Source organism: Odontesthes bonariensis, chromosome 22 (genome assembly GCF_027942865.1).
Source record: "Odontesthes bonariensis isolate fOdoBon6 chromosome 22, fOdoBon6.hap1, whole genome shotgun sequence".
Lineage (NCBI taxonomy): Eukaryota > Metazoa > Chordata > Actinopteri > Atheriniformes > Atherinopsidae > Odontesthes > Odontesthes bonariensis.
Window position 1 is genome coordinate 26,444,928 of NC_134527.1, and position 25,960 is coordinate 26,470,887.

A 25,960-nucleotide genomic window follows, 5' to 3' on the forward strand; every position below is an offset into this window, starting at 1 on the left:
GAGGGGGCTTCCGAAGGGGCCTGACCCATAGATTTGGATCCACTGGATTTATTTACGTCATCACAAGCTTGATAAAAATAAGTTAATTAAATGATAAAACGACACAAAAAATATTAAAGCCTACTAAAATTATTCAAGATAAAAGTCCTAATTACATTTGGTAAACCATTCTTGAACAACTGGTATCACTGGAAAATAAAAATATCAATGAAATAATTGATTTCTTTATTCTATATAAATGTAGTTCATTCTTTCTTTCTGTTTATTGTTAATTTATTTCCAAATTATTAAATATACTGCAACAGTATAAATAAAGTTCCCATCTTTAAAAAGTCCAATTCAATGTGCAGTTCGTCTTTCAGCCTGTAGAGGTGCTAAACACGGAACCGAAACATGAAGAAACAAAACTACACTAGTTCGTAGAAGAGGACAGTCTACTTCCGGTGAAAATACAAACACATGGGAGCGTCTTAAGGTAATTCTGTTTGTTTTTGATGAAAATAAAGTGTTTTCCTGTCGGTTTCTTGTTGGAGGTGAACGTTTAGCAGTTTTAATGACAAACAGGAACTTCCGGTGGTTTAGCTGCCCTACATCTGCAGCTGATCCCGTCAAATTCAGACAACTTTCAATAACGCTGTGCAGTGTCGATGTTAAAACTGTCATTATGTTCAGCACAACACTGGAAACTCTTCTAACATCTCACATAAACCCACGAGATTTGAAAAAAATAATTAACGTGTTTTCCACTACGTATGTCCTCTGAACACGTGACCAAATATTTGTCCATGTTTATGGGACTTTCAACAGAAATTTAGCTGTAAAACCTGACAAATGTTTGACCGCTGGACTCTCTGTTGTCTGACATTTTTAGGATTTTCCATCCTGTTTCTTTTCAGAGAAACACAAACCAGCGGCTGAAAATTTTGAAGTCATTTCAACATTTAAAGTCATGATTTAAGTCCAGACAATCTGTGTTTTTCTTCAGTTTGTTTGCAGCTATGACGAGGTGGGCCAGAGCCAATAACATCCACAAACACAAACCAGCAGACGCCACTTCGTGGAGTCAGCTGAGAGGTGGAGGTGGAGGCGGAGGAAGAGGAAGAGGAAGAGGAGGAGGTCATGCTGCCGGTGCCACAGGAGGAGCTCAGAGGGACGCTCTAAGGAGGACTCAGCAGCCCAACCGTAAGAAGGAGTACATCAGCGAGGACGTGAATGGCTTCCTGGAGTATCTGCAGCAGAGCGGACAGTCGCTGCCTCCAAGAGGGGGGGTGAGGGGGTGGGGGGAGCGGGAGGTCAGGGAGGAGGTGGAGGTGGCTCTGAAGAAAGATAGGAGGAGGGAGGACAGGAGGGTGAAGAGGCAGACGGACAAAAAGAATAAAATGGTGAGTGTTTTCAAACTGACTAGGAGGACAAATGTTTCACATCTCTGATGTTCAGGAGGTGATTTTTCTGTTTGAAACATCCTGATGAAGGCGTGTTCCCGTGACTCGGCGAGTAAATGCGGGTTGTTCTTAGTAGGAGATGAAACATGATGCATGTTGTGTTCAAAGATCTGCTGTAAGCATCAGTCTGACTCCAGAACAATGTCCTGCTGACCATCACATCCGACAGGCTGAGGTACTGGGTGGGTGTATCAGGGTCTGCTTTTACCATGTGATTCGCATCTGTGGCTGCCTCTCTCTTACAGCTCCTCTTCCACTCTTGCCACAAGGTTCTGTTTTGGGGCCTTTATAATTTTGTGTTATATTTTCTCCGTCTTCAGCCCATTTTGAACACTTTTAAGGACATCCCATCACTGCAGATGACATTCAACTGTATTTCTCTTTAAGATGTTTCTAAGCTACAGATCTTTCACAGCTGCTCAGACGCTGTTAAAAGTTGGATGGCTGACAGCTTTCTCCACCTTAATGAAGAGAAAACAGAGTCCTTGTCTGTGCCCCACAGATCTGTGTCTGAGCTCATTTAGATCATGGTTTGGACTTTTAGAGCTCTGCATGGACACATCGGATAACTTTTCCATCCATACGTCCACACCAGGTCCCTGAGATCACGGGATCAGGGCCTGAGGTCATGTGATCAGGGCCTGAGGTCATGTGCAGGGCCTGAGATCATGTGATCAGGGCCTGAGATCTGTGGACTCTGTTAAAAAAGTAGCTAAAAATTCTGCTTTTTAAACCTGCTTTTGGTTAATTTGTTTTTGTATTCGAGGTTCTTGTTGTGACGGACTTTGTGATATTTACCGGAACTTTTCTTTACTTACTGACTCCGCCGCTCTCTCCTCAGATGTGCTTTAACTGCAGGAAGCCTGGTCATGGTTTGGCCGACTGTCCGGAGGCCGACAGAGACGAGGAGATGGGCCGAGGCATCTGCTACCGCTGCGGCTCCACCGAACATGAGATCCACAAGTGCAAAGCTAAAGTGGACCCGGCTCTGGGTGAGTCTCAGCTGGACCTTCTAAACCCGCGTTCTGTTCGTTACATGTAACTGGGTCGTTTCCTTTAGGTGATTACCCGTACGCCAAGTGCTTCATCTGCGGTCAGACGGGACACCTGTCGCGCTCCTGCCCCGACAATCCCAGAGGACTCTACGCTGAAGGTGTGGACACACTCATCACATACACACACACACACACACACACACACACACTGCTGATCCGGGTTCTGAACTGTTGTGGAGTGGTTCAGAATCAAGTTTATTGCTAAGTAGGTTTGCGCTTACAAGGAATTTGACTTGTTGTAGTTGGTGCAGACAATATACAAAATATATACAGAGTTTAAAAAAAATAAGGAGCTATAGTGCAAGCTGAATGCTATAAATACTATAAATGTGAAGATATACAACAGGATGAAGTGGTCCCAAATAAATAGAGCGTTAATGTAACTCAGACTGTCTGAAATACTACATTAATGTGGCTTGTGGGTCTGGAAGGGGAGAGGGAGAGAGCCAGTGTCAAGGGGGACTCCGGGCCTTGTTGATAAGGCTAGTGGCTGATGGGAAGAAACTGTTGTTGCAGTGTGAGGTTTTGGTCCTGATGGACCGCAGCCTCCTGCCAGAAGGGAGTGTCTCAAAGAGTTCGGAGGTGTATAGGTCCTAGAGAGATGGAAGATTGCAGCCAATCGCCTTCTCTGCAGACCAAATGACACGCCGCAGTGTACCCTTGTACTTGACGGTGGCAGCAGATGGTGATGGCAGAGGCGAGGGTGGACTCAGTAATGGAGGAGTAGAAGTACACCATCATTGTCCTTGGCAGGTTGAATTTCTTCAGTTGCCGCAGGAAGTACATCCTCTGCTGGGCTTTCTTGATGTGGGAGCTGATGTTCCACAATGTTAATTGTGGAGTCACAGAGAACCATCTCCACTGTATTTTTTATTTTTTTATTTTTTATTTTTTTTAAACCCATCCACCCCCCCCCCCCTAATGGAGGACCTTTTTTCTTCTTTATCCTTTTCTTTTCTTTTTTTTTTTTTCCTTTTTAATTAATTTTTTAAATTTTAATTCTCCACTGTCTTTAGAGCGTTGAGCTCCAGATTGTTGCGGTTGCACCAGGTCACCAGATGGTCAGCCTCCCACCTGTAGGCAGACTCGTCACCATCAGAGATAAGTCCGATAAGAGCGGTGTTGTCCGCAAACTTCAGGAGCTTGACGGACTGGTGACTGGAGGTGCAGCTGTTGGTGTAAGGGAGAAAAGCAGAGGAGAAAGGACCAGAGATGTATAGTAACGAAGTAGAACTACTTCACTACTCTACTTAAGTACTAAAATGCTGTATCTGTACTCTACTGGAGTATTATTTTTTTCTCCTACTTCCACTTTTACTTCAGTACATATTTTCAATGAGTTTAGTACTTTTACTCCGATACATTTTTTATGTGCTGCATCGTTACTCGTTATTATAAACGCACACACACACATAAAAACGTACACTCATTCATGCACAAACACACCCACACGCATACAAACACACAAACATACATATAAAAACACACACAGAGAGACACACAAGCATGCACACAGTTTAAGAAGGGGAAAAATTGTGGAGAAAAAAAGCACAAGCAGGGAAGAGAGGGGAGGGATGCTTTAAATGGAGAGGGGACATGCTTGATCTGTTTGTTCACAAAGAGTTAAGCCCAGTGTTTTCAGGTGTTCTAATCACTTTTTGTTTTTACATGACATTTGTATTTGTGTGTGGCCTACTGGCCTTGAGATTTTTTAACAAGTTGAAAGAAAATGACAAGGATGAAAAGAAAATGTGTAATGTGTGAAGTGATGGGAGATGCTTTAAGGGGGGAAGGGACATACTTGCCAATACATATTCTTTCGTTCAAAAGAGTTAAGCTCAATGTTTTAAGGTGCTCTTGCACATTCCGCTGTACTGCTGTTACAGCCAAACATTTTGAATAATAGAAACAATTTGATTTTCAAACTTTCGACTGATTTTTTTTTAATAACTACATTACACAATACTTTTACTTTTACTTTCAGTACTTGAGTAGTAATTTTAAAAATAAACTACTTGCAATACTTAAGTACAAAACATGTTTAATACTTTAGTACTTCCACTTAAGTACGGTGCTTAAAGAGCACTTCTACTTCTACTCAAGTCACTTTTTTGATAGAGTACTTGTACTTCTACTCAAGTCTGAATCGCTAGTACTTTATACATGTATGGAAAGGACACAGCCATGGGGGGAACCAGTGCTGATGGTCTGTGAGTCGGAGACGTGTTTTCCCAGCTTGACATGCTGCTTCCTGTCAGACAGGAAGTCTGTAATCCACCTGTAGGTGGAGTCAGCCACACTCAGCTGGGAGAGCTTCTCCTGAAGCAGAGACGGGAAAATGGAATAAACATTTATTATAAATATTTTTTCTGGACATTTCTTTTAACCATTTAAAAAAAAAAAAAAAATTATTTCTTTATGTTTTTGTCTTCATGTTTTTTCTAAATGTTTTTATGACATTATTTAACTTTTTTTAATACGTTGCTTTTTGGTAATTTTTTTTACTATTTATTTATATTGTTTTAAATGTTCTTTTTTTATTTGATATTATTCCTCAATATTCTTTAATAGTCAAATTTTTGTAAATAATCCTCAGAATTCTGTTTATTTTTCCTTATTTATTTAATTTTCATTCTCAATTTTTAAAGCTGCCACAAACATCTGGTTTATATCTCTAAAATCATTGAATTAGTTGTAGTGATGAAGAAGTCGTTTCTTTCAGAGGATAAACTGATGCTTTGCACATTTGATATTTGTCAAATTTTCTCTGACCTTTAATTTTATTATTTATTGAAATTCCCATGATGTTTTTTTTTTTTTTTTTAAATTCAGGTCATTTTTAATCAATGTTCCATTAATTGTTTTTGTAGCTGCGGCTAAATGTTTCAGATTTATTTCAGAGTGACTCTTTCCTTCAGTCTTTCTGTTAAACTCGCTGGTCTGATGTTCTGCAGGAGGCTGCTGTCGTGTTTGCGGCTCAGTGGAACATTTTCAGAAGGACTGTCCGGAGCATCAGGCTGCAAGTGAGTCGTCAATAATCACTGTTAATGAATTATCATGTGACTGACTGAGCTGCGGGACATTTTAAGTCGCTGCGCCATATTTCATGAGTGATGCAGAAACTCAAACGTCTGTGTTGTAAATATGTTTCTATGATTTCTGTTTAATTATTCACAACTACAAATATGAAAAATCAAGTACAAGAAATGTAAAAATCCTCCAGGGTTGCTCCATATATTCTGTTTACGGTGATCCTTCAAATGAATCAGACTCGTAATGCTACAACTTTTTAACCCACAGCAGAAGTCATGAAGACTTAAAAACACTGTTTTTGCTCTGAAACAGTTTCCAGAGTAACTCAAACAACTCGATGTAAATTATCTGCTTCGATACTACGTTTAACTCCCACCAACACTCCCAGTGGTCGCCCTGTTTCACACGGACAGTTATTACTGTCACACAACGTGCACAGGCGTCTGTTACAATAGCTCTAATGCAGCCTTGCTGTGTACTTCTGTTTAATTCAGTCTTATAATAAAATGACTTTCCTTTGGTATTATTTATTTGTCAGTGTACTAACCCTAACCTGACTTTATATTATCAATGGATGAGTCTGATACAAATCAATCTCGTGGCAGTTGTGAGTGTGTGACGCATATGCAAAATATGATCAGGCTGCTGTTATAGGGAGTCCACGGTCATTTTAGATTAAACAGGGACAGTTTAATTGGAAGCTCATGAAGCGGTCGCTCAAACAAAGGCAAAGATGCATCTCCTTTCATCTCTTCGTTGGAAACCACTGAGAAAAGACGCTAAAGCTCAGAGAGAGAAAACGTTATGTGGACACTTATCATGTCCACTGAGTGGAACAAACACAAGGGAACGTTTTATCTTAGCATTTTAATGGAAATCAGTCAGCTTTTAGTACCTAAATAATCTTTGCTGCAGCCCTACACTGTTCTCTGAGCTCATGGATAGACAGAGATTTTATTTGATATACAAAACACAGAGTTAGTTGCAGGCTCAGCAAAAAGAGAAGGAAAGATCAGTGGAATGTTAAAAAGGAATGTCTGACAAAAATAAATAATCGGGACTGGAGATGTGAGTTATTTTTATTATGGTGGGCTCATTGCTCTCAAGAGGAAAGAAAAGTAAAAATTTCTCTGATGTTGTCCTTCCAGCTAACTCTTTGACAGTGGGCTGGTTGTCCAACAATATGAGCGCAGATCATGAAGAGGTGCACATTCCGGTGAAGAAACCCAAACCCAAGCAGACCAAAGTGGTGAAGTTCTGATTCAGCAGCACTTTTGTTCATCACATAAGTCTGACCTGTATCACATTCTGGACATTTTTGTATGTAAATCAGATCCCCTTTCTGCCATTTTGGATGATAGTCATGTAAAAAATCTGGAAAATTAATAAACTGTGAGACCGTGTGTGGGCTGTAATGTGTGAACACGACCACGTGGGGTCAGTGCTGCATCAGAATGAGGTCTGAGCTGCTGTGCTGCAGCAGTGCGGTGGTTTCTGGCTTCTTAAAGCAGGACTGAGTCGTACTGAAGGTTATCCTGCTGCTCTGAAGGACAAACTGGATGAAAGATAAAATACATGTAGAAACATTAACGATCTGAGAGCTACTGGTCGTCATCTGCATTGCATATTACAGCAAAGCATATATTCTCTTTTAAGGATCTTTCAGAGCTGCAAGTTGATATGACAGTCAGTAGTTAATGTGCCCAATCAATGGTTTGTCAACACCTTGACTTTATTAGAAACTGAACCTTGAGCTTAATGCGTCAGCAGCTGAAACGAGGGAGGCTGCAGAACTCCGACTCTCACGGGAAGCCACATAAACACCAAATGGGTTTTTGGAGTTCTTTCAGATGCTTGCTCCAGATTTTTTTTTAATGATTAAAGTTTTTTTATTTTCTTTTATGGGTAGAGGTGGAGATCCCTAACTTTGTAGTGCTTGTGTTCGCCTACAGTGCGTGAATAAAGTCTTGCATGAATAAAGTCTTGCATCACTGATGATGTAAAAGGTCTCCTGGAAATCCCGTTGGGCCCCACAGCAGACAAAACTCCTGGTATTAAGACATGAGAAAATACTGACACTGTCGCTTCTGGTTTGACCTGTACTGTAGTACAAGCCAAGAATGAACTTTTTACTTGTATTTTTGCAAGTTTTATTAGCTGTGTGCTGATTCATGCTGCCTCCCAAGTCTTGACTAAGAAGTTCCACCTTATGTGACAAGTCTTAACTCTAAAGTTTTAAGTAAAACCCCAAGTTTCAATTTTAACGTCTCAAAATAGATGCCAACTTAAAGGGGAAGTTCGTTTTTATTTAATTTTTTTAAACCTGGACCTTATTTCAGGCATAAAATACATTCCATCTACTCACCGATAACAGTTTGGTGAAAGTTGGCGTCCTTCGGACGATATTTAGATTACTCGAGATCCGCGTATATCCATATAATGGGAGAGAACAGGGCATTGACACTAAAGTAAATAAGCTGTGCTGCAGCGGCGCGGCGATGACGTCATCCCACTAGACGCGTGTGTAGAAAGCCCCCAATAACAACAGCACGGCAGCTCTGAACTAACAGTGCAATAGTATGCATTCATTAATTAATTCGTCTTAAAGTATTGGTGAAATAAAGACAGATAATGCCTTATTAAGAGGCTGTATTGTCAATGCCCTGTTCTCTCCCGTTTTATATATATATATATATATATATATATATACACACATACATATATATATATATATATACACACATACATATATACATGGATCTCGAGTAATCTAAATATCGTCCAAAGGACGCAGACTTTCACCAAACTGTTATCGGTGAGTAGATGAACGTATTTTATGCCAGAAATAAGGTTCAGGTTTAAAAAAAAAAAAAACCCTCCCCTTTAAAAGGCCCCACATGGTTGCTACGATTGCTCGAGCAAGCGGTGTAAATGACGTCACGGTTTTGTGCCGATCATATAAAGTGGCACGTGTCGATGCGCCAGTAGCTGCAATCTTCTCTGTCACAGAGGTGTTGCTTCTACGTGAAGGTTACCGCTAACTACTCTACAACGACAAAAGTGGAGAAGAAAACAATGCCCCCGCCAAGAGCGGGAAGAGTAGCACTGTCATCAATGATCAGCATTGTCACCTCTGCTTACGTAATAGCTGAGGGGCCTACAGAAGTTGAAATTTCAATAAGCATGATGATGCCCACCTGACCTCCAAAGTCTCCTTGCCATACATGTATAAAGTACTAGCGATTCAGACTTGAGAAGTACTAAAGTATTAAACATGTTTTGTACTTAAGTATTGCAAGTAGTTTATTTTTAAAATTACTACTCAAGTACTGAAAGTAAAAGTATTGTGTAATGTAGTTATTAAAAAAATCAGTCGAAAGTTTGAAAATCAAATTGTTTCTATTATTCAAAATGTTTGGCTGTAACAGCAGTACAGCGGAATGTACAAGAGCACCTTATAACATTGAGCTTAACTCTTTTGAACGAAAGAATATGTATTGGCAAGTATGTCCCTTCCCCCCTTAAAGCATCTCCCATCACTTCACACATTACACATTTTCTTTTCATCCTTGTCATTTTCTTTCAACTTGTTAAAAAAATCTCAAGGCCAGTAGGCCACACACAAATACAAATGTCATGTAAAAACAAAAAGTGATTAGAACACCTGAAAACACTGGGCTTAACTCTTTGTGAACAAACAGATCAAGCATGTCCCCTCTCCATTTAAAGCATCCCTCCCCTCTCTTCCCTGCTTGTGCTTTTTTTCTCTACAACTTTTCCCCTTCTTAAACTGTGTGCATGCTTGTGTGTCTCTGTGTGTGTTTTTATATGTATGTTTGCGTGTTTGTATGCGTGTGGGTGTGTTTGTGCATGAATGAGTGTACGTTTTTATGTGTGTGTGTGCGTTTATAATAACGAGTAACGATGCAGCACATAAAAAATGTATCGGAGTAAAAGTACTAAACTCATTGAAAGTATGTACTGAAGTAAAAGTGGAAGTAGGAGAAAAAAATAATACTCCAGTAGAGTACAGATACAGCATTTTAGTACTTAAGTAGAGTAGTGAAGTAGTTCTACTTCGTTACTATACATCTCTGCTTCTTGCATTATGCTCCATGTGTTATCATCATTATAGTCTGTTATAGTACTTAGAATATTGTTATAGGACTTTTAAGTGTGTTGTGTTACCTTTTCATTGTTTATTATGAAATAGTGTGCTTCAATGGATACACTTGGGAATTATCATTGCCTTTCAGGATGCCATAATAATAGTAATAGATCGGTTTTATATAGCGTTTTTCATTATACTCAAAGCTACTTCCAGTGAATAAAACAACAGCAAATTCCCTAAAGTTCTGCCAGTCTCCTTTCACGAGTTCTGGGAGTTGACGTGGTCACTATGTAGTTTCAGTGCAGTGTCTTACAGGTGCCTGTACCACACTTCCTCGTCTGGATTCGAATTGGTCCATCCTGTTTGTTGTTCTCCGTGCGTTCCACTCCAGGGCAGTTTCAGGTGTATAACAAAAGTAAAAGAAGCACATAGTTTTAAGATTCACAAATTTTTATAGTGTTGCTTTAAGTCTTGAATGTCTGAAGTTATGTCCCAAAAATTCTAGGGCTGTGACTCGATTAAAATTTTTAATCGCGTTAACTACAGGCTTTGAAATTAATTAATCGAAATTAATCTCATTTTAATCGCATATACTTTATCCTTTAGAAAATTAACATTTTCAACAATATTTCAACAAACACAGAACATATCCCTATTTGAAATCTGAATGTAGCATGCATGAAAACACAGTATATAGAATCTTGGATGTTAAGCTGCGTTGGGCCCCCGTTAGCTTCCACGCTAGCTGCTACATGTCCAAGACACATAATGGCTCGGCGGCCAGCAATCGGATAAATCATTGAAGTGAATCAATCCTGTGAAAGAATGAAAACAAGTGAATGAAACCTGCACTCACCCATTATGAAGTTAACTCTCCCAGCCCTTCCATAACCTGCTCAGCCAACTCCTTGACGTCGGGTATGGTTGGTAACGTTACGGCGGCTAGCATTAGCAACGAGGCTGCTAGGCTTGCTAAATCGGTAAGCATTAGGCTACTGAAGAAAGCTAGTCTTTTTAGCTACGTTATATTATCATCTTTCTTCTTGGCTATAACCTTTGTTTACGGCCACTGGCCCTCACCTGACGAGCTAGCTGTCAAATCACCGGAAGTTTTCACCGGACGCACTCGCGCACACACAAAAGCTCTCTCCAGACATATCTTTCTTTCATTCCGCCCAGATGAAATTTAATGCCGCATGAAATATTGGCTACACAAACGAGCCCCTCGTCAGCCCTCATCATCAGTAAATTTCTGAGTGGGTGCGATCAGTCTTGCTTGACTTCCGTCCATCCGTCTGTATTTAAAAAAAATAAAAATAAAAAATTATAGTGTGCGATTAAAATGCGTTATTTTTTTTAACGCGCTAATATGTGTGTAGTTAATTAATCGAAATTAACGCGCTAAAGTCCCAGCCCTAAAAAATTCCCATATTAAATGCAAAGTGTTTACTATGAAGTTTTATAACATTCCCGAGTAAAGTCCCCAAACCAAAAATCAGTTCAGATTTATATCGTAAATCTTAAGATTAGCTCGCCCCTAAGAAAACCTTCTGATTGTCTACACCAGGGGTGCTCTGACCGTTGTTTATTTCAGCTGAGACACTCCTGTACTTTGCAAAAAAATTACAATCTGAAACAGAAATACCCTGTTAAGTCCCAACAGGTCCAAAGTTAAGTATATATAGTCCCATGTAGCCTATGTAGTCAAGCGTTGACTACAAAATCACAAATTAAGTCCCGAAAGGTTCCAAGATAATTCCAAAGTCTTAGCAAGAAAGTGTCGACTAAACGCCAAGTTTTGATGGCAAATTCCTACCTTAAGCCTTAAGTTCTGACAAGAAAGTTCCGTGTTAAGCCCCAGAAATTCTTGTCTCAAGTCCCAAGAAAACCCCAGGGTAAGTATTGCCTTGAATGTCCCAGATTAGGTCACAAAGGATGTGGGAATTGGCAATGATTTTCAACTTTTTAAATAGTCATTGAACTATAAATAATCAAAGAGTTCATGAAACTCTTGTCTGGATATGGAACCATTTAGATTTAACCCCACAGCTGGTTGCAATGCATTATTAATGCGTTATTAATGCCACAAAATGGCTAGAATAGAATAAAAAATATTTATTCATGCTTTATTTATTTGTTTATTTATTCATTATAATGCACCAAGTTGTTTACCAACCGCCACTAAAAGAACAACAGCAGAAGAGCGCCTCAACACTGCGAGGCAACAGTTTCTCTTTATGTGCACTTGTTTGTGCTTGTGTCCTTATTTTCTTCACGTCAAACGTGATCAGTCGCAGCCCGAGTACTGTTCCAGTTCAAAGTACGGAACATGGCAAGTATGATTTTAGGTGGTAATATAGTTGTTTAAACTTCAAATATGAGGTTGATTCATGCAGTTAAGTTTTTGGATCTTCGTTCAGCGATTACCGCCTGGTCCATTTTAAACATTTATTTCTTGTCTTTGTTATCACTTTAAAAAAAAAACTACCAACACAACCACTTTTTGTATTATTTTCCCTCCAATGGTTACTTTATAAGCACTCATACTGCCACAGGGAATATAGATATCATTGATAATAATTGTAATGTGTCTAAAATGAAAATACAACCAGACTGTGAATTACTGACCATTTTATTAACAATATCAATGTGGAGATAGAGGTGAAATAACATGATAGCCGAGTTTAAGCACCAAGGTAAGATGCTGGAGTAAAGCTGTGAATTTTTTATCTGCCAAAAGTTAGGCTTGACACATAAATGCCATGTTAATTTCCAAAAGATCCAAAGTTAAATATTTTCTTGTATGCAAAGTCCTAAAAAGTGCCAGAAAATCCCACTTTTTCCTCCTTCTCCATTCTGTTGTTGTGCAAAAGAGAAGCATCGTAGAGACATTCGTGCTGTTGCCATAATGCAGTTAGTTTCTCCTCATTTTTTAACAGTCCAATTGAACCAAATGTTTTTTGACTCATCGCGATGGTTAGTTTCAGCCACAGCTTCCCCTTTGGAAGTGACAACAGAACACATATTGGCTGAAAAAGGTGGTATGCATCACTGAATGACACAATTTTGAAAAAACGACACTAAAGAGTTTTGATAATGTAGTGGACCTATAGGTCTTAAACATAACTCAAGTCAACCTGTAAGCACCTTCCTTTAGCTCCTCCCCATTCCTCTATATAAAGCCTCAAAATGGCTTCCTTCAGCCTCTTGCTGAGCTTGTGTTGTGACCTAATTCAGGTGGTGAGTAGGGTCCCTGTTTCATCATGTTGTTTGGTGCAATCCTTTGTCCTACTAATATTTTTTTATTTTTTTTATTTTTCCTTTATTTAGCCAGGATTGTCCCATTGAGACTAAGAGTCTCTTCTGCCAGGGAGTCCTGGTCAAAAGAGACTCTTAGTCTCAATATGTGTTTTGTCTTTGTAGGTTCACTTGCTGCTGTGCTTGGTCTTTATTAGTTGTTTATACCTGTTTTGTTCGGTTGTGCTGCTTTGTTAATTTGTTTGTACAGCGCTGCTGTGCTGTTTTGTTAGTTTGTTGTACTGTTTTATTGTGCAGTTGTTTGGTTGGTTTTACTTGTGTAGTTCTTTGTGTTTTAGGTTGATCATTGATTTGATATTAGGTTTGTTAACTTTTCCTTTTTTTGAGTTTCAGTGTGGTCTGGGTATCATCAGGTGGGAGGCTAGGCACTGTGGTGAGGACCTCACTTCCGTTTTCGCATGCAAGTACACTGGGGCACTTTTAGCTGTTGTTTGTGGCTTTCAATTGTAGTGTTTCACCCCAGCTTAAGAAAGGGACACGGTAGCATGCCTCCCCCTGAGACCTCAGCCCACTGATTTTAATGTTGTTAGTCATTTGACTTTTAATATGTTATAGCCGGCCTTTTAGCTTTGTCATTAAAAACACTTTATTGAATTCGTCTTGTGTTTAACCTTTTGTTTCTTTGCAGCAGCTTTACTTAAGTTTTATTCCTAAATATTATTTTCAATAAATATATTTTCTTTATTCTACTGTCTCTGCCTCCTCAGTCACGACCCTGCGTCCTTATAGCAATTGGGTTTCAGTTGTCATATCCTGGGGTGCAAGTCCCCAGGTGGCGTTGTTGGCTAGTCCTTTACTCCGCTCCTTGCCACAATAATAATAAACATGTTTGATTTTGTCATAACCCCAAGATGTGAAAAAGGACATCTTAAAGGTGACATATTCAGTAAAAAATCCCTTCTTCCTTTCCTGGAAGCATATGTCAAGGCGACTGAAGTCACCAGCAGGTGTAAAACTCCCCCAAAACACTACTCTGGTATTTCTTTAGTTGCCCTTTTTTTTTTTAAAGTTCCTCATTTAATGAGCCATTCTGATTTTCATTTCAAAAGCACGTCACTCCTTAAGTTGACTCCACCTCCTCTGTCAAGCCCCGCCCACTCACATCCACCCTGCAAGACAGATGAAGCCAGCTTCTGGTGAAAATGTTCTGTTTTCAGCTGTACTGAGGAACATGTATCTTCCATCTACCAGCAGTCTCAGAGGATATAAGAGCCCAGTGGATAAACTATATCTGAGGGTAACGTTCTAGCAGAGTTAGCTGTGTGTGACTGTGTGTGTGCAGTGACCCCTTTTCAGCCGACTGTTTTAAGAACATGGTCCAGTTCAACGCTGGACTGAAGAAACTGAGCCACAAAGAGGGATAAGTTCCAATTCTCTGAGCCTGAACTTTCAGAGCAGGGAAATGGAAGTATCAGCATATCAGTTCAATTCAGTTTTATTTATCAAGCGCCAAGGCATCTCAAGGCACTTCAAAGATAAAGTCCAAAGTCCCAAATTCAAAGTCAGAATCAAAATTTTTGAATTGTCTTCTTAAATCTCAAAAGGTCCTAATTTAAATTGCAATTGTCTTGTATTGAATAATCCAAAATATTCTATAGGTTTCGGGAGTTTTGACTGTAAAGAGCCGAATTAAGCCTCTTCACGCTATATAAACTCTCTAAAAGGTTAAGTTATATAATGGCTCGAGGAATAGGCGACAAGTTCTCACTCACTTTGCCATCCATATAAACAGATAAACAACCTAAAATTTGTGTCAGAATTTTGAGCTCGGGTATGAGACCATTCAGTACAGCAAGACTTCAGAAATCCTCTCGAACAGCACAACAATGATGGATGATCTAATGATGCTGACATGATACTAAACACAAGGTTGAATTTTATTTGTCATAAAGATAAAACTAATATTTCCTGATCATAGAAATGATTTTGGTTTTGTTACTCCTGCTCATTTGTTCTGTTCACTGGGAGCTGAGAAGAAGGGCAGTTTCCCTGGCTGGGTAAAAGTAAAGTATAGAACAAAAAAAAATAAAATAAAATTTGAGTTTATCCTCAGAGGACCCTCCCCCATGCCTGGCTTCCACAGAGTCTGATATGTTCTCATGGAGGCGAAGCTAAACTGCAGCCAGACAGCTGCTGCTTGCTGCCAGCTCACAGCCCACTGAGGGCGATTACACAATTTACCCAAAAGTTTCATCCACAGAGGAAGACTGAGTGTGTGTATGCCTAATAACAAAAGCACAGAGGCTTCATTCACTGGTGTCTCCTGGTTCCAATTTAAAAAAGCTGAGAGGGGGACTTTACTCCAACGATTGTCTTTCTGTCGTTTTGTTGCCCAACACCCTGCCCCCGTCCTGCTCTCCCCCTCTGAGATTTTACCGTATGTACATACATAAATCTTCAGATGTAATCCCTCTGGTCATATTATCATAATCATTGATGACTGTGATCAAAAATAGACACTGACTAACTGTTTTTGAAACTTTTGCAACATGGCTGCACATAGATGGATAAAAATACATCAGGGGCCTGAGCACAGATGTGCAAAATCCTCCCACTCATACAATAAAAAGCAAGGCCTTTGCAGGGCCATCAGAACCCAAGTACCGGAGGCCCGACCCAGGGCCTTCCAGATTTGGATTCATATTTTACACATTCATAGGATGTGTAACCCCAGTAGAAGTAGAGGTTTGCTAGATTACACTAAATTAAATAAAACCGCAAAGCTAATTTTTGACGTGTTGTGTCATCTTTCAACCAGATAGAAAACCGACTTTTAACCGTAAATAAGGACCCAATCAGCAATAGCAGAAAAAATAGAAATACTGGATTTGTTTTAAGGCCGGCACACACCTTAATGATTCGTGTACGATTTTGTCGGCCCGATGACTTCGCATGGGAATCGTAAAGGTGTGCGGTAGCAGCCGACAGACGATTTTGTCGTTTGTCGTTTCATCGGATCAAATCAAACATGTTTGATATTTCCGTACGGATTTTCCTTGTGCCGAATACAATCGTATGTGTGTGCGGTCTCTGTTCTGATGTCATCGCGCAGGATTATTTAAACAGCCAATGGGAATAGCGCACTTAGTCACGTTGGCCGACTACGACACAACCATGGCTGCCTCCAGTTTGAAAGTCACGTGATTTGTGGCTTCCTATTTCGGTCATGTGATAACATTCGGTCAAAAAACTCGTAGGTTCGCAAGTGTGTGCGGTGGACGTGCGAGCGTGTCAAATACGGTTCGAATTGTTATGATTATCACCCGACAAACGATGCAACGATGACATCGTAAAGGTGTGCGCCGGCCTTTACAAAGAGGATGGACAATGTAATGTCATGGGGATTAGACAACCTGTTCTACTCCAGGTAAGAGGCAAATATTTGTTTAAGAAAACTTCAAAATCCAAATCCTGTTAAAAGTTATCAGCTCTGAAAACTGTGTCAGTCAGCTCCTTTTGGTTTGGGTCCAGTATTTGTCTGTTCTGCAAAAAAAAACACAGAAACATCAGGGAGGTCATCCATGGAAACGCTTTAGGAAAACAGACGACACTTTAAAACAATTACTCAGGTAATTGGATGAAGCATCTGACTAAGTTCGGGTGATCTTCATCCAATCAGATCAACAAAGAGAAACTGTAGTAAGCGAATATTAGCTGCCATAATTAACTGTCATCACACCAAAAAATCCAAACTTTTGGGTTGGTTATTCAGGAGACTGGTGGTCCACAATCTAGCTGCATGAGAGAGTAACACCCCAGCTGCCAACTTTTGACGAACAGTTGAATCATGATTTCATCAAGATGGTACATTTGTAGGTCTTTCTGGGTTCAGGCACGACTGTTTGGATCCGTGAGACTTTAAGCAGGACCCCCAAATAGGGCGGCACAATTAATCAAATTTTAATCTCCATTTGGACTTCCTACATTTAAACGGACATGACCGTATCAAACAAGAACAAAACAGTGCAGGACTGTGACAGTATATTAATACAACTGAATCCCCAATAAAGCTGCTCTCAGTCACTGAGTGGAAAATCATCCCAATAAGACTCACTTAAAGCATTTCCAGACTGTCGCTCTGCTCTAATAAAATTCAGATTTTATAACCACGGCCTCATCTGACAAAATCACCATTAAAGTAAGTAAGTAAGTGAATTCAGCTGTACTCCCATGTACCATGATCTCCCACAGAGGACGTTAGAAGCAGCAACGTCCTCAGGATGTATGGAAGGTTTTCTCACTGCGTCAATTTCCCTCTGTGCACATATACTGGCTCAGCATTTTCACACAACACTAAAAAAAAACATGTTTGCACATAAATATTCAGTTTCTCACAAACTCTACTGAAGATAGGAAGCATTAGAGTGAACTGTGGGGACTTGAAGTGTGAAAGAAGAGCAGCTGTTGATGCTGTCAGAGAAGCGTCTGCCCACTGAACTGTGAACAGGTGAGATCACACATGACTGTAAATTTATAGCATCCAGTTAGCTGAAACTGCGACGCCTGTGTTGTTCTGGTTGTGTTTTATATTTCATGATGAACTGAGAATTTTTTTTTGCAAACATTCCTTACCTGTGTTTGTGTGGACAAGGCCAAAATGTATGAGGGACCATTTGGGTCATGATTCAGAATTAGCATGTATACACACCTATGACTCAAAAATATTTCACAAACTATACTGAAAAGCTTGCACACGCTCTACTAAAATACTCTTACAGACACTACTGAAATGAGGTTGTAAGGGTTAGTAGGATTAAAACAAATCTGATAAAAAGGCAGTAACAAGACAGAGTTCAGAGTTTTAAGAACCGATAACAGAACCTCTGAAGCGGACAGGTAGCTGATTTAGAGTTAAACTTTGTGGTGTTTTCACCCAAATACAGTCTTAATCTGAGTTCAGCCAGAACTTGATGCTATACCAGCACATCATTTCAACACATTACGTGGCTCTGCTATGAGGTTCTTTTTATGTTCTGGTTACTTCCGGTTTCATTTTGTAGAGATTCCCCTTAGTTTATTCTGTTGAGTATTAGTTCATTTTCTTTGTTACACCTGGTTTCTGCTGATTAGCTCTCACCTGTTTTCATCCTCTGTTTTAAATCTTCTGCATTTTCATGCCGCATGTTTTTCTGGTTTTCCGTGGATTCTCTCTAGGTTTTTTTTTTTCTACGCCTCAGCTCTGTTTAATCCACGACACTTGTGCTCATTTTCTACAGGTTTGTGAGACAATTTTTTGTGTCATTGTAGTCAACCACCAGCGTGTTATTTTGTTTATTTTTTTCATTCTTGTCAAACTTTACAGTTTTTTCTCTGTGTTTTTGTTGAAGTTTTTAATCTTTTGCATCCGTTTTGTCTCTTTCAGTCTCTTTATTATTGGACTATCCCACAGATTCTCTGAAAAGCCTCCAACTGATCCAAAATGTTGCAACCAGAGTTCTGATGAGATCTAACAGCAGAGATCATATTTCTCCAGTTTTAGCTTCTCTTCATTGGCTCCCTGTTAAATTCAGAATAGAATTTAAGATTATTCTCCTCACGTATAAAGCTCTTAATAACCAAGCTCCATCATATTGAGAGGGTTGCCTAGGTAACCATAAAGCGGCGGCGCGATCGTTTTCGCAGCGACCCCTCGAGAGGAAAAAACTGTGTAAAACAGTGTCATTTTAGTGTATTATTGTTTTTATATCGTTAAGTTATGTGTCTGAAATCTAAAAACTGCACTCAAGAGGCCGCTAAACTGCAACACTCAGATGCAGTATCACAAGTCTACCAACGGAGTCTACTTATGGGACTTAAACACTGCCCAATGGCGTTACCAACGGAGACAATGGACGCGCTACAGTCTACCAGCCTGCTTCGCAAATTCCCGAGCTCGCCTGAAGACAAGGGCCGGGTGAGGAGCGCCGAAAGCGGTGTGAGAGAAGACGGAAGAGGGGCAAGAGAGCCGGTGTCCGTGCTAGGCTGATGGCTAATGCTAGCCGACCGGCTCTCCCGTCCATCCTGCTCTCTAACGTCCGCTCACTTGAAAATAAACTGGACTACATCAAACTACAACGGACTACTCAACGGGACACTAGGGACTGCTGTGTGTATGTTTTCACAGAAACATGGCTCAGCGACCGCGTCCCGGAGGCGGCCATTCAGCTAGACGGACTAGCCTCGCATCGAGCCGACAGAGACCCACTGTGCGGTAAGACACGAGGCGGGGGACTGTGTGTTTACATCAACACGGACTGGTGCAACAACTCTGTCCTAGTCTCCAAGTCCTGTTCATCGCTGGTGGAATACGCGGTCGTGAGATGTAGACCATTCTACTTACCGAGAGAGATCTCCTCCCTGCACATTGTAGCTGTGTACATTCCTCCCAACGCTAACGCTAAGGAAGCGCTAACCGCACTGTACGGGGCCATCAGTGATCTCCAAAACAAACATCCAGAAGGACTGCTTATTGTCGCCGGAGACTTCAATCAGGCAAATCTAAAAATTCCAAAATTCTACCAACATGTGGATTTTGCAACGAGAGGAGCGAACACGCTGGATCTTGTTTACACCACCATACCCGGTGCATATCGTGCCGAGCCCCGCCCCCACCTGGGATATTCTGACCACATCTCCGTCAAGCTGATCCCAGCATACAGACCGCTGGTCAGACACTCCAGACCAGTCAACAAACAGGTAAAGACCTGGCCGGAAGGAGCCATCTCTACCCTCCAGGACTGTTTTGAGTGCACTGACTGGCAAATGTTTAGGGAAGCAGCAACCACCAACGGCTCCACTGACCTAGAGGAGTACACGGCTTCAGTCACTGGTTTCATCAGTAAGTGCACTGATGAGGTCACGGTCATCAAATCCATCACCACGCACTCTAACCAGAAGCCATGGATGACTGCTGAGGTGCGTGCACTGCTGAGAGCCAGAGACACAGCATTCAGAACAGAAGAAAAGGAGGCCCTGAGCAGAGCGCGGGCAACACTGGCCCAGGCAATCAGGGAGGCAAAGCGAGCGCATGCCCAGAAAATCCACGGCCACTTCAGAGACAGTGGAGACACACGGCAGCTGTGGCAGGGAATCCAAGCCATCACTAACTTCAGGACAACAACACCGGCCTGTGACAGTGATGCCTCCCTGCCCGATGCGCTGAACGTGTTCTACAGTCGTTTTGATGCAGAGAATGATGTGGTGGCAAGGAAGAACACCTGGCTAACAAGTGCTATGCCTGACCACAGCTGAAGTGAGAAAGACTCTGCAAAGAGTCAACCCACGTAAGGCTACTGGCCCAGACAACATTCCCGGGAGTGTGCTCAGGGGATGTGCAGACCAACTGGCAGATGTCTTCACGGACATCTTCAACATCTCCCTGAGCAGTGTCATCGTCCCATTGTGCTTCAAAACCACCACCATCGTCCCTGTGCCCAAGAAGTCGCCTGTGTCATGCCTCAACGACCACCGCCCCATCGCACTCACCCCTACCATCATGAAGTGCTTTGAGAGGCTGATCCTGAAGCACATCAAGAACCATCTGCCTCCCACCCTAGACCCCCTGCAGTTCGCGTACCGAGCCAACCGCTCCACCGACGACGCCACCAACACCACCCTCCACCTAGCACTCACCCACCTGGACAAAAAAGACACTTATGTCAGAATGCTGTTCATAGACTTCAGTTCAGCATTCAACACTATCATCCCACAGCACCTGACTAGGAAGCTGAGCTTGCTTGGCCTGAACACTACCCTCTGCAACTGGATCCTGGACTTTCTTACGGGGAGACCCCAGTCAGTCCGGATCGGAAACAACACCTCCAGCACTACCACACTGAGCACAGGGGCACCTCAAGGCTGCGTGCTCAGTCCACTGCTGTTCACACTCCTAACCCACGACTGCACAGCACTACATGACTCGAACCACATAATCAAGTTCGCTGACGATACGACCGTGGTGGGTCTCATCGAAAAGAACGACGAGTCATCATACAGGGAGGAGGTGGAAAAGCTGATCACCTGGTGCAAAGCCAACAACCTGTCTCTGAATGTGGACAAAACTAAAGAGATGGTTGTTGACTTCCGCAGAGCACAGAGGGACCACGAGCCTCTGCACATCGAAGGCTCCCCGGTGGAGATTGTGAAGAACACCAAATTCCTTGGTGTCCATCTGGCGGAGAACTTCACCTGGTCCCTCAACAGCGGCTCCACCGTGAAGAAGGCTCAACAGCGTCTCCACTTCCTGAGAAGGCTGAAGAGAGCCCACCTCCCTCCCACCATTCTCACCACCTTCTACAGAGGGACCATAGAGAGCCTCCTGGGTAGCTGCATCACCGCCTGGTTCGGTAACTGCACCCAACTGGACCGCAAAAACCTTCAGCGTGTGGTGAGGACGGCTGAAAAGATCATTGGAGCCACTCTCCCCTCCATCTCAGACATCTACACCACACGCTGCATCCGCAAGGCAACAAGGATTCTTAAAGACCCCACCCACCCCTCACATAGACTTTTCTCACCCCTCCCATCTGGCAGAAGGTACCGCAGCATACGGTCTGTCACCACCAGACTACAAAACAGCTTCTTCCCCAAGGCCATACGACTCCTCAACGCTCAGAGACTGATCTGATCACCTCTGTTGTCCCAGCTGTTCTTTATTGTTGCGCTGTTGTTTGTTGTTACTTGCTGCACTGAAAACTTCTCGAGAAACGTTATTTCATTGCACTGTGTACTGTGTATATGGCTGGAATGACAATAAACCCTCTTGAATCTCTTGAATCTTGAATTGAATATCTTAAAGAATTCTCATAGTTGGATATTTTCCCAACAAAGCACTTTGCTCTCAGACAGCAGGTTTACTTGTGGTTCCCAGAGTTTCTAAAAGTAGAATGGGAGGCAGAGCTTTCAGTTATCAGGCCCTCTCTGAGGAACCAGCTGCCAGTTTGGGTTCAGGAAGCAGATACCCTCTCTACCTTTAAGATTAGGCTTAAAACTTTCCTTTTTGATAAAGCTTATAGTTAGGGAGGGCTCAGGTGACTTGAAACATTCCATAGTTATGCTGCTATAGTCCTAGACTGCTGGGGGACCTCCCATGATGCACCTCTCCTCCCTCTGCTCTCTTTACTCTCCATGTAAATATGACATTATTGTCATTAACTTGTGTTTCTCTTTCTCAGCAGGTATCCCTGGGCTGGCGTTATGGTGCTTGTTGTCCCCTCACTCCTGTCCTTTCAAACCCCAGCTGGTCGAGGCAGATGGCCGCCCCAGAGCTATAGAGTAATACAGAGTTACGACACGCTTTGATGTCGCCGCTAGGGCTGTCACATGGTTCATGTAAGCCTCAATAGTTCCAAACGTCACAGCTCTGTCAGTCAGTTTGAACAGGTCTTAGCGGGACGGAGCACAAAAACGACAACTTTAATATTTACGACGCAATTTTTGGTAAATATTGACCAATGATGTGCATCGATTACTGACTATGTATTTTATCAACGTTTTTCTTTTTTGGAGCGGTAGAGACACATTAATCACTGTTTTAAATTGTAGAGGGTGCCTCTGCATGCTAGCAGGGGACAGCTATACCTTGTCCTCCTTTATACTTAATCATGCCAGTGGTCTAGCTTACCTTCAGATATACATCCTTCAACAGAGCATGATATTACTGTCTGTTCCCAGGACTTACTCCTGTTGTCCCAAACAGTCCATCTGTAGAATATGTCATTCAGTCTGTCTGTTCTCTCTGGTGTCAGATGGAAAATGAGCTGAATGGCAAAGCTTAGCTGAATACATTATTTTAAAGAAGCTTTAAATGACTTGGAGGGAAATATGTGTCTGTAGATGCTTTAACTGATGAGCCGGGATCAATTCTTCTTTTCTGTAGAAGACATAATTATTCCATATTTAATTTTTTGATTTTCATGTGAACTGAATACATGCATCTGTAACCCTGTTTATTTTGCTTCAAGCCAGAAAACTATTGTAAAATATGAATTAATTTATTAAAATATGAATCAAAAAACCTTTTTTCTGGTTAAAACCATATTGAATGACAAAATAAATGTCAGTTGTGCAAACACAAACAGATTTCAACCAAACATTTTATTATAAAATGTCATCACGGAAAATGTAAAACAAGCCTGAATAAAGAAGTTCTTTTACTGCTATTTATACTGTTGGGTAGATTAATCTGCAAAAATTAACTTTATTTGATCAAATTTAAGGGTTTGGACATTGTAGAAATGTGCTGTAGTCCTAATGAGGGTTGATCCATGGCAGCATGACAGCAACGACCACCACATCTGCTGACCTCCTTGACAACAACAACAGAAATTCATAAATTCATTATCACAGCTGCAAAGTCATGCTGAAAAACTTACTTAATTAGTTAAAGACCAGTCAGCTAAGGCCTCACAATGCCAAAAAATGTTGTAATTTCATCAACTTACCAGAGAAAATACTTCAGAAATACCAAAATGTACTGTATTATAATGTATTATATAACTGTATTATAATGTATTATATAATGTATATACTGAGAGGGTCTGTGTCGAAGCCACGTAGGCTCACCACTGGGGTTCCCCAAGGTTTGGTCTTGGGTCCTCTTCTTTTCTCCCTCTACACATCATCTCTTGGTTCTGTCATCCACTCCCATAACTTTTCCTACCACTGCTATGCAGACGACACCCATCTTTTCCCCCTTCTGACACCCAAGTGGAAGCACGCATTGCTGCGTGCCTGGCAGACATCTCGGGGTGGATGTCGATGCACCACCTTAAGGCTCTAGCATGGTTGCCGCGTCTGCTCGCGCGAGCGGTGTTGATGACGTCACGAGTTCGTGCCCGCCATAGGACCCTATATAGTGGCGCAAGTCGTTGCGCGCCAGTAGTTGCAATTTTCTCCGTCACAGAGGTGGCGCTGCTACGTGAAGGTTACCTCTACTCTACAACCACGAAAGTGGAGAAGAAAACAATGCCGCTGTCAAGAGCAAGAATACTGTAATTAATGATACTGCTGCAGTTTTCGGATCATTTTAATTTTTTAATTCAGTTAAAAGAGGTGAAGGTTTGAAGCCCCCGGCATCAACAGAGTCTCTGCCCTCTTCTTTGCCTTTACGTATCTGTCCCGTAGCTTCTTCCACACATTCTTACAGAACTCTCCCTCTTTCCCAAAAGTTCTGCCCATCTCTGTGCATCAGTTTGGGGAGTTTACGTGCTCCCTGTGCTGTTTCACTGCAGTTTCGTACAGCTGCCTGTACAAACGCACCTCCTCACTGAGCCTGGTCTCACATCGGTCCATCCGGTTCGTTGTGCTCGGCGCCGCCAAGTTACAAAAATCGACTGGTGCACGACAACGCGCTGCGCCGTCTTTTCAAGGGAAGCGCCATGCCTGAAACGTCATTTTGACGTCACGGTCCACCACCGCCGTGACAGACGCGGCAACCATGCTACCGCCTTTAAGCTCAACCTGGACAAGACTGAGCTGGTGTTTCTCCCGGGGAAGGGCTGCCCATTCCGAGATCTGGCCATCACCATGGATGACTCCGTGGTGACATCAACCCGGACCGCGAGGAATCTGGGTGTGACCCTGGACGACCAACTGTCGTTCTCGCCAAACATCGCATCAGTGACCCGTTCCTGCCGATTCCTCCTCTACAACATCCGGAGGATTCGCCCCTTCCTCACCGACAAGGCAGCACAGGTGCTCATCCAGGCTCTTGTCATCTCCCGCCTAGACTACTGCAACTCGCTCCTTGCTGGTGCCCCGGCTTCTGCCATTAGACCTCTGGAGCTGGTTCAGAAAGCTGCTGCTCGTCTGGTGTTCAACCTCCCCAAGTTCTACCACACCACTCCCCTTCTCCGCTCTCTACACTGGCTCCCTGTAGCTGCTCGCATCCAGTTTAAGACTCTGGTGCTAGCCTATAGGGCAGTGGAAGGAACAGATCCTTCATACCTCCAGGCTATGGTCAAGCCCTACACCCCCGCCCGACCACTTCGCTCAGCGGCCACCAGGCGCCTGGGTGCCCCGTCACTCAGGGGTCCCTGCGCACGATCGACAAGGTCACGGCTTTTCTCTGTTCTGGCACCCCGATGGTGGAACGATCTCCCGACTGATATCAGGACAGCTGAGTCGCTGCCCATCTTTTGCCGCAGGCTGAAAACCCACCTCTTCAGGAAACACTACTATGATCCGCCCTCTTAGGACATCACCTGCTTCGTCCTAGTTCCTTACGCACTTATTTGTTTGTTTCCTAAATTGTCTTTGTTTTCTAAATTGTCTTCCCATCTGTCTAGGTACCTGACTTATCGCACTTACTCTAGCACTAGTTTTGCTCTTAGCTGTTTGGTTTTGGAAGGAAATGCACTTATGATTTCTTGTGACCTGAAGTTCTTTTGCCTACCGATGTTGAACGCACTTATTGTAAGTCGCTTTGGATAAAAGCGTCTGCAAAATGACCGTAATGTAATGTAATGTAATGTATTAAATGTATTATTACTATAGGCATTTAATAGTATTTTGGTAATATTTTACAACCTAACAATCAAAACAACTTTACACCATGTCACCTGACAATAAAAAGTTAACGGACTGTAGTGAAATGATCACATTAATTACCTCACGTTAGCCTCCGTTACCAAGCTTTCAGTTAGGTCCCTAAATCCATTACATTTTTAACATCAACATCGACATTTCATGCTTACCGAATGTAAAAATGACGATGTCTAAGAGTATACTTCTGATAGCAAATGCTTAAAAATGTAAAAAACGTTTAAAATGCTGTTATTTCATTAACTTACCAGTAATTGTTCTTGACGAGCATTTGATATGAAGGGAGCTGCGTGCTTCGTTTGGAACTATTGGCGTCTCCATGACCCACGTGACTTCTGCATTCCTTTCTTTCTATAGAGGTCTATTGGCGCTTTTCCACTAGCTCGCAGTACCTGCAACCGGGTAGATTTTCCGTATCACCTCAGCCCTGGTTCCAAGCGGGCCGAAGCGTTACTAAAACGTGACGTCAGCCGACTGCC

The 25,960-nt window shown here is 42.1% G+C and overlaps 1 protein-coding gene across 2 annotated transcripts; it reads left to right on the forward strand.

The window, feature by feature from the left end:
• The first annotated feature begins 387 nt into the window (after window positions 1–387).
• zcchc9 (zinc finger, CCHC domain containing 9) lies at window positions 388–22,833 on the forward strand. Of its 2 annotated transcripts, none has more exons than XM_075455081.1 (6): window positions 388–475; window positions 986–1,382; window positions 2,284–2,434; window positions 2,503–2,595; window positions 5,452–5,520; window positions 22,112–22,833. In XM_075455081.1, the coding sequence occupies exons 2-6, from the start codon at window positions 999–1,001 to the stop codon at window positions 22,213–22,215; spliced, it is 801 nt and encodes a 266-aa protein (XP_075311196.1). In that variant the 5' UTR covers window positions 388–475; window positions 986–998; the 3' UTR covers window positions 22,216–22,833. The 2 variants fall into 2 exon arrangements, with proteins under 2 accessions (XP_075311196.1, XP_075311195.1); XM_075455080.1 differs by lacking the exon at window positions 22,112–22,833 and adding an exon at window positions 6,679–6,933.
• Window positions 22,834–25,960: the final 3,127 nt, after the last annotated feature.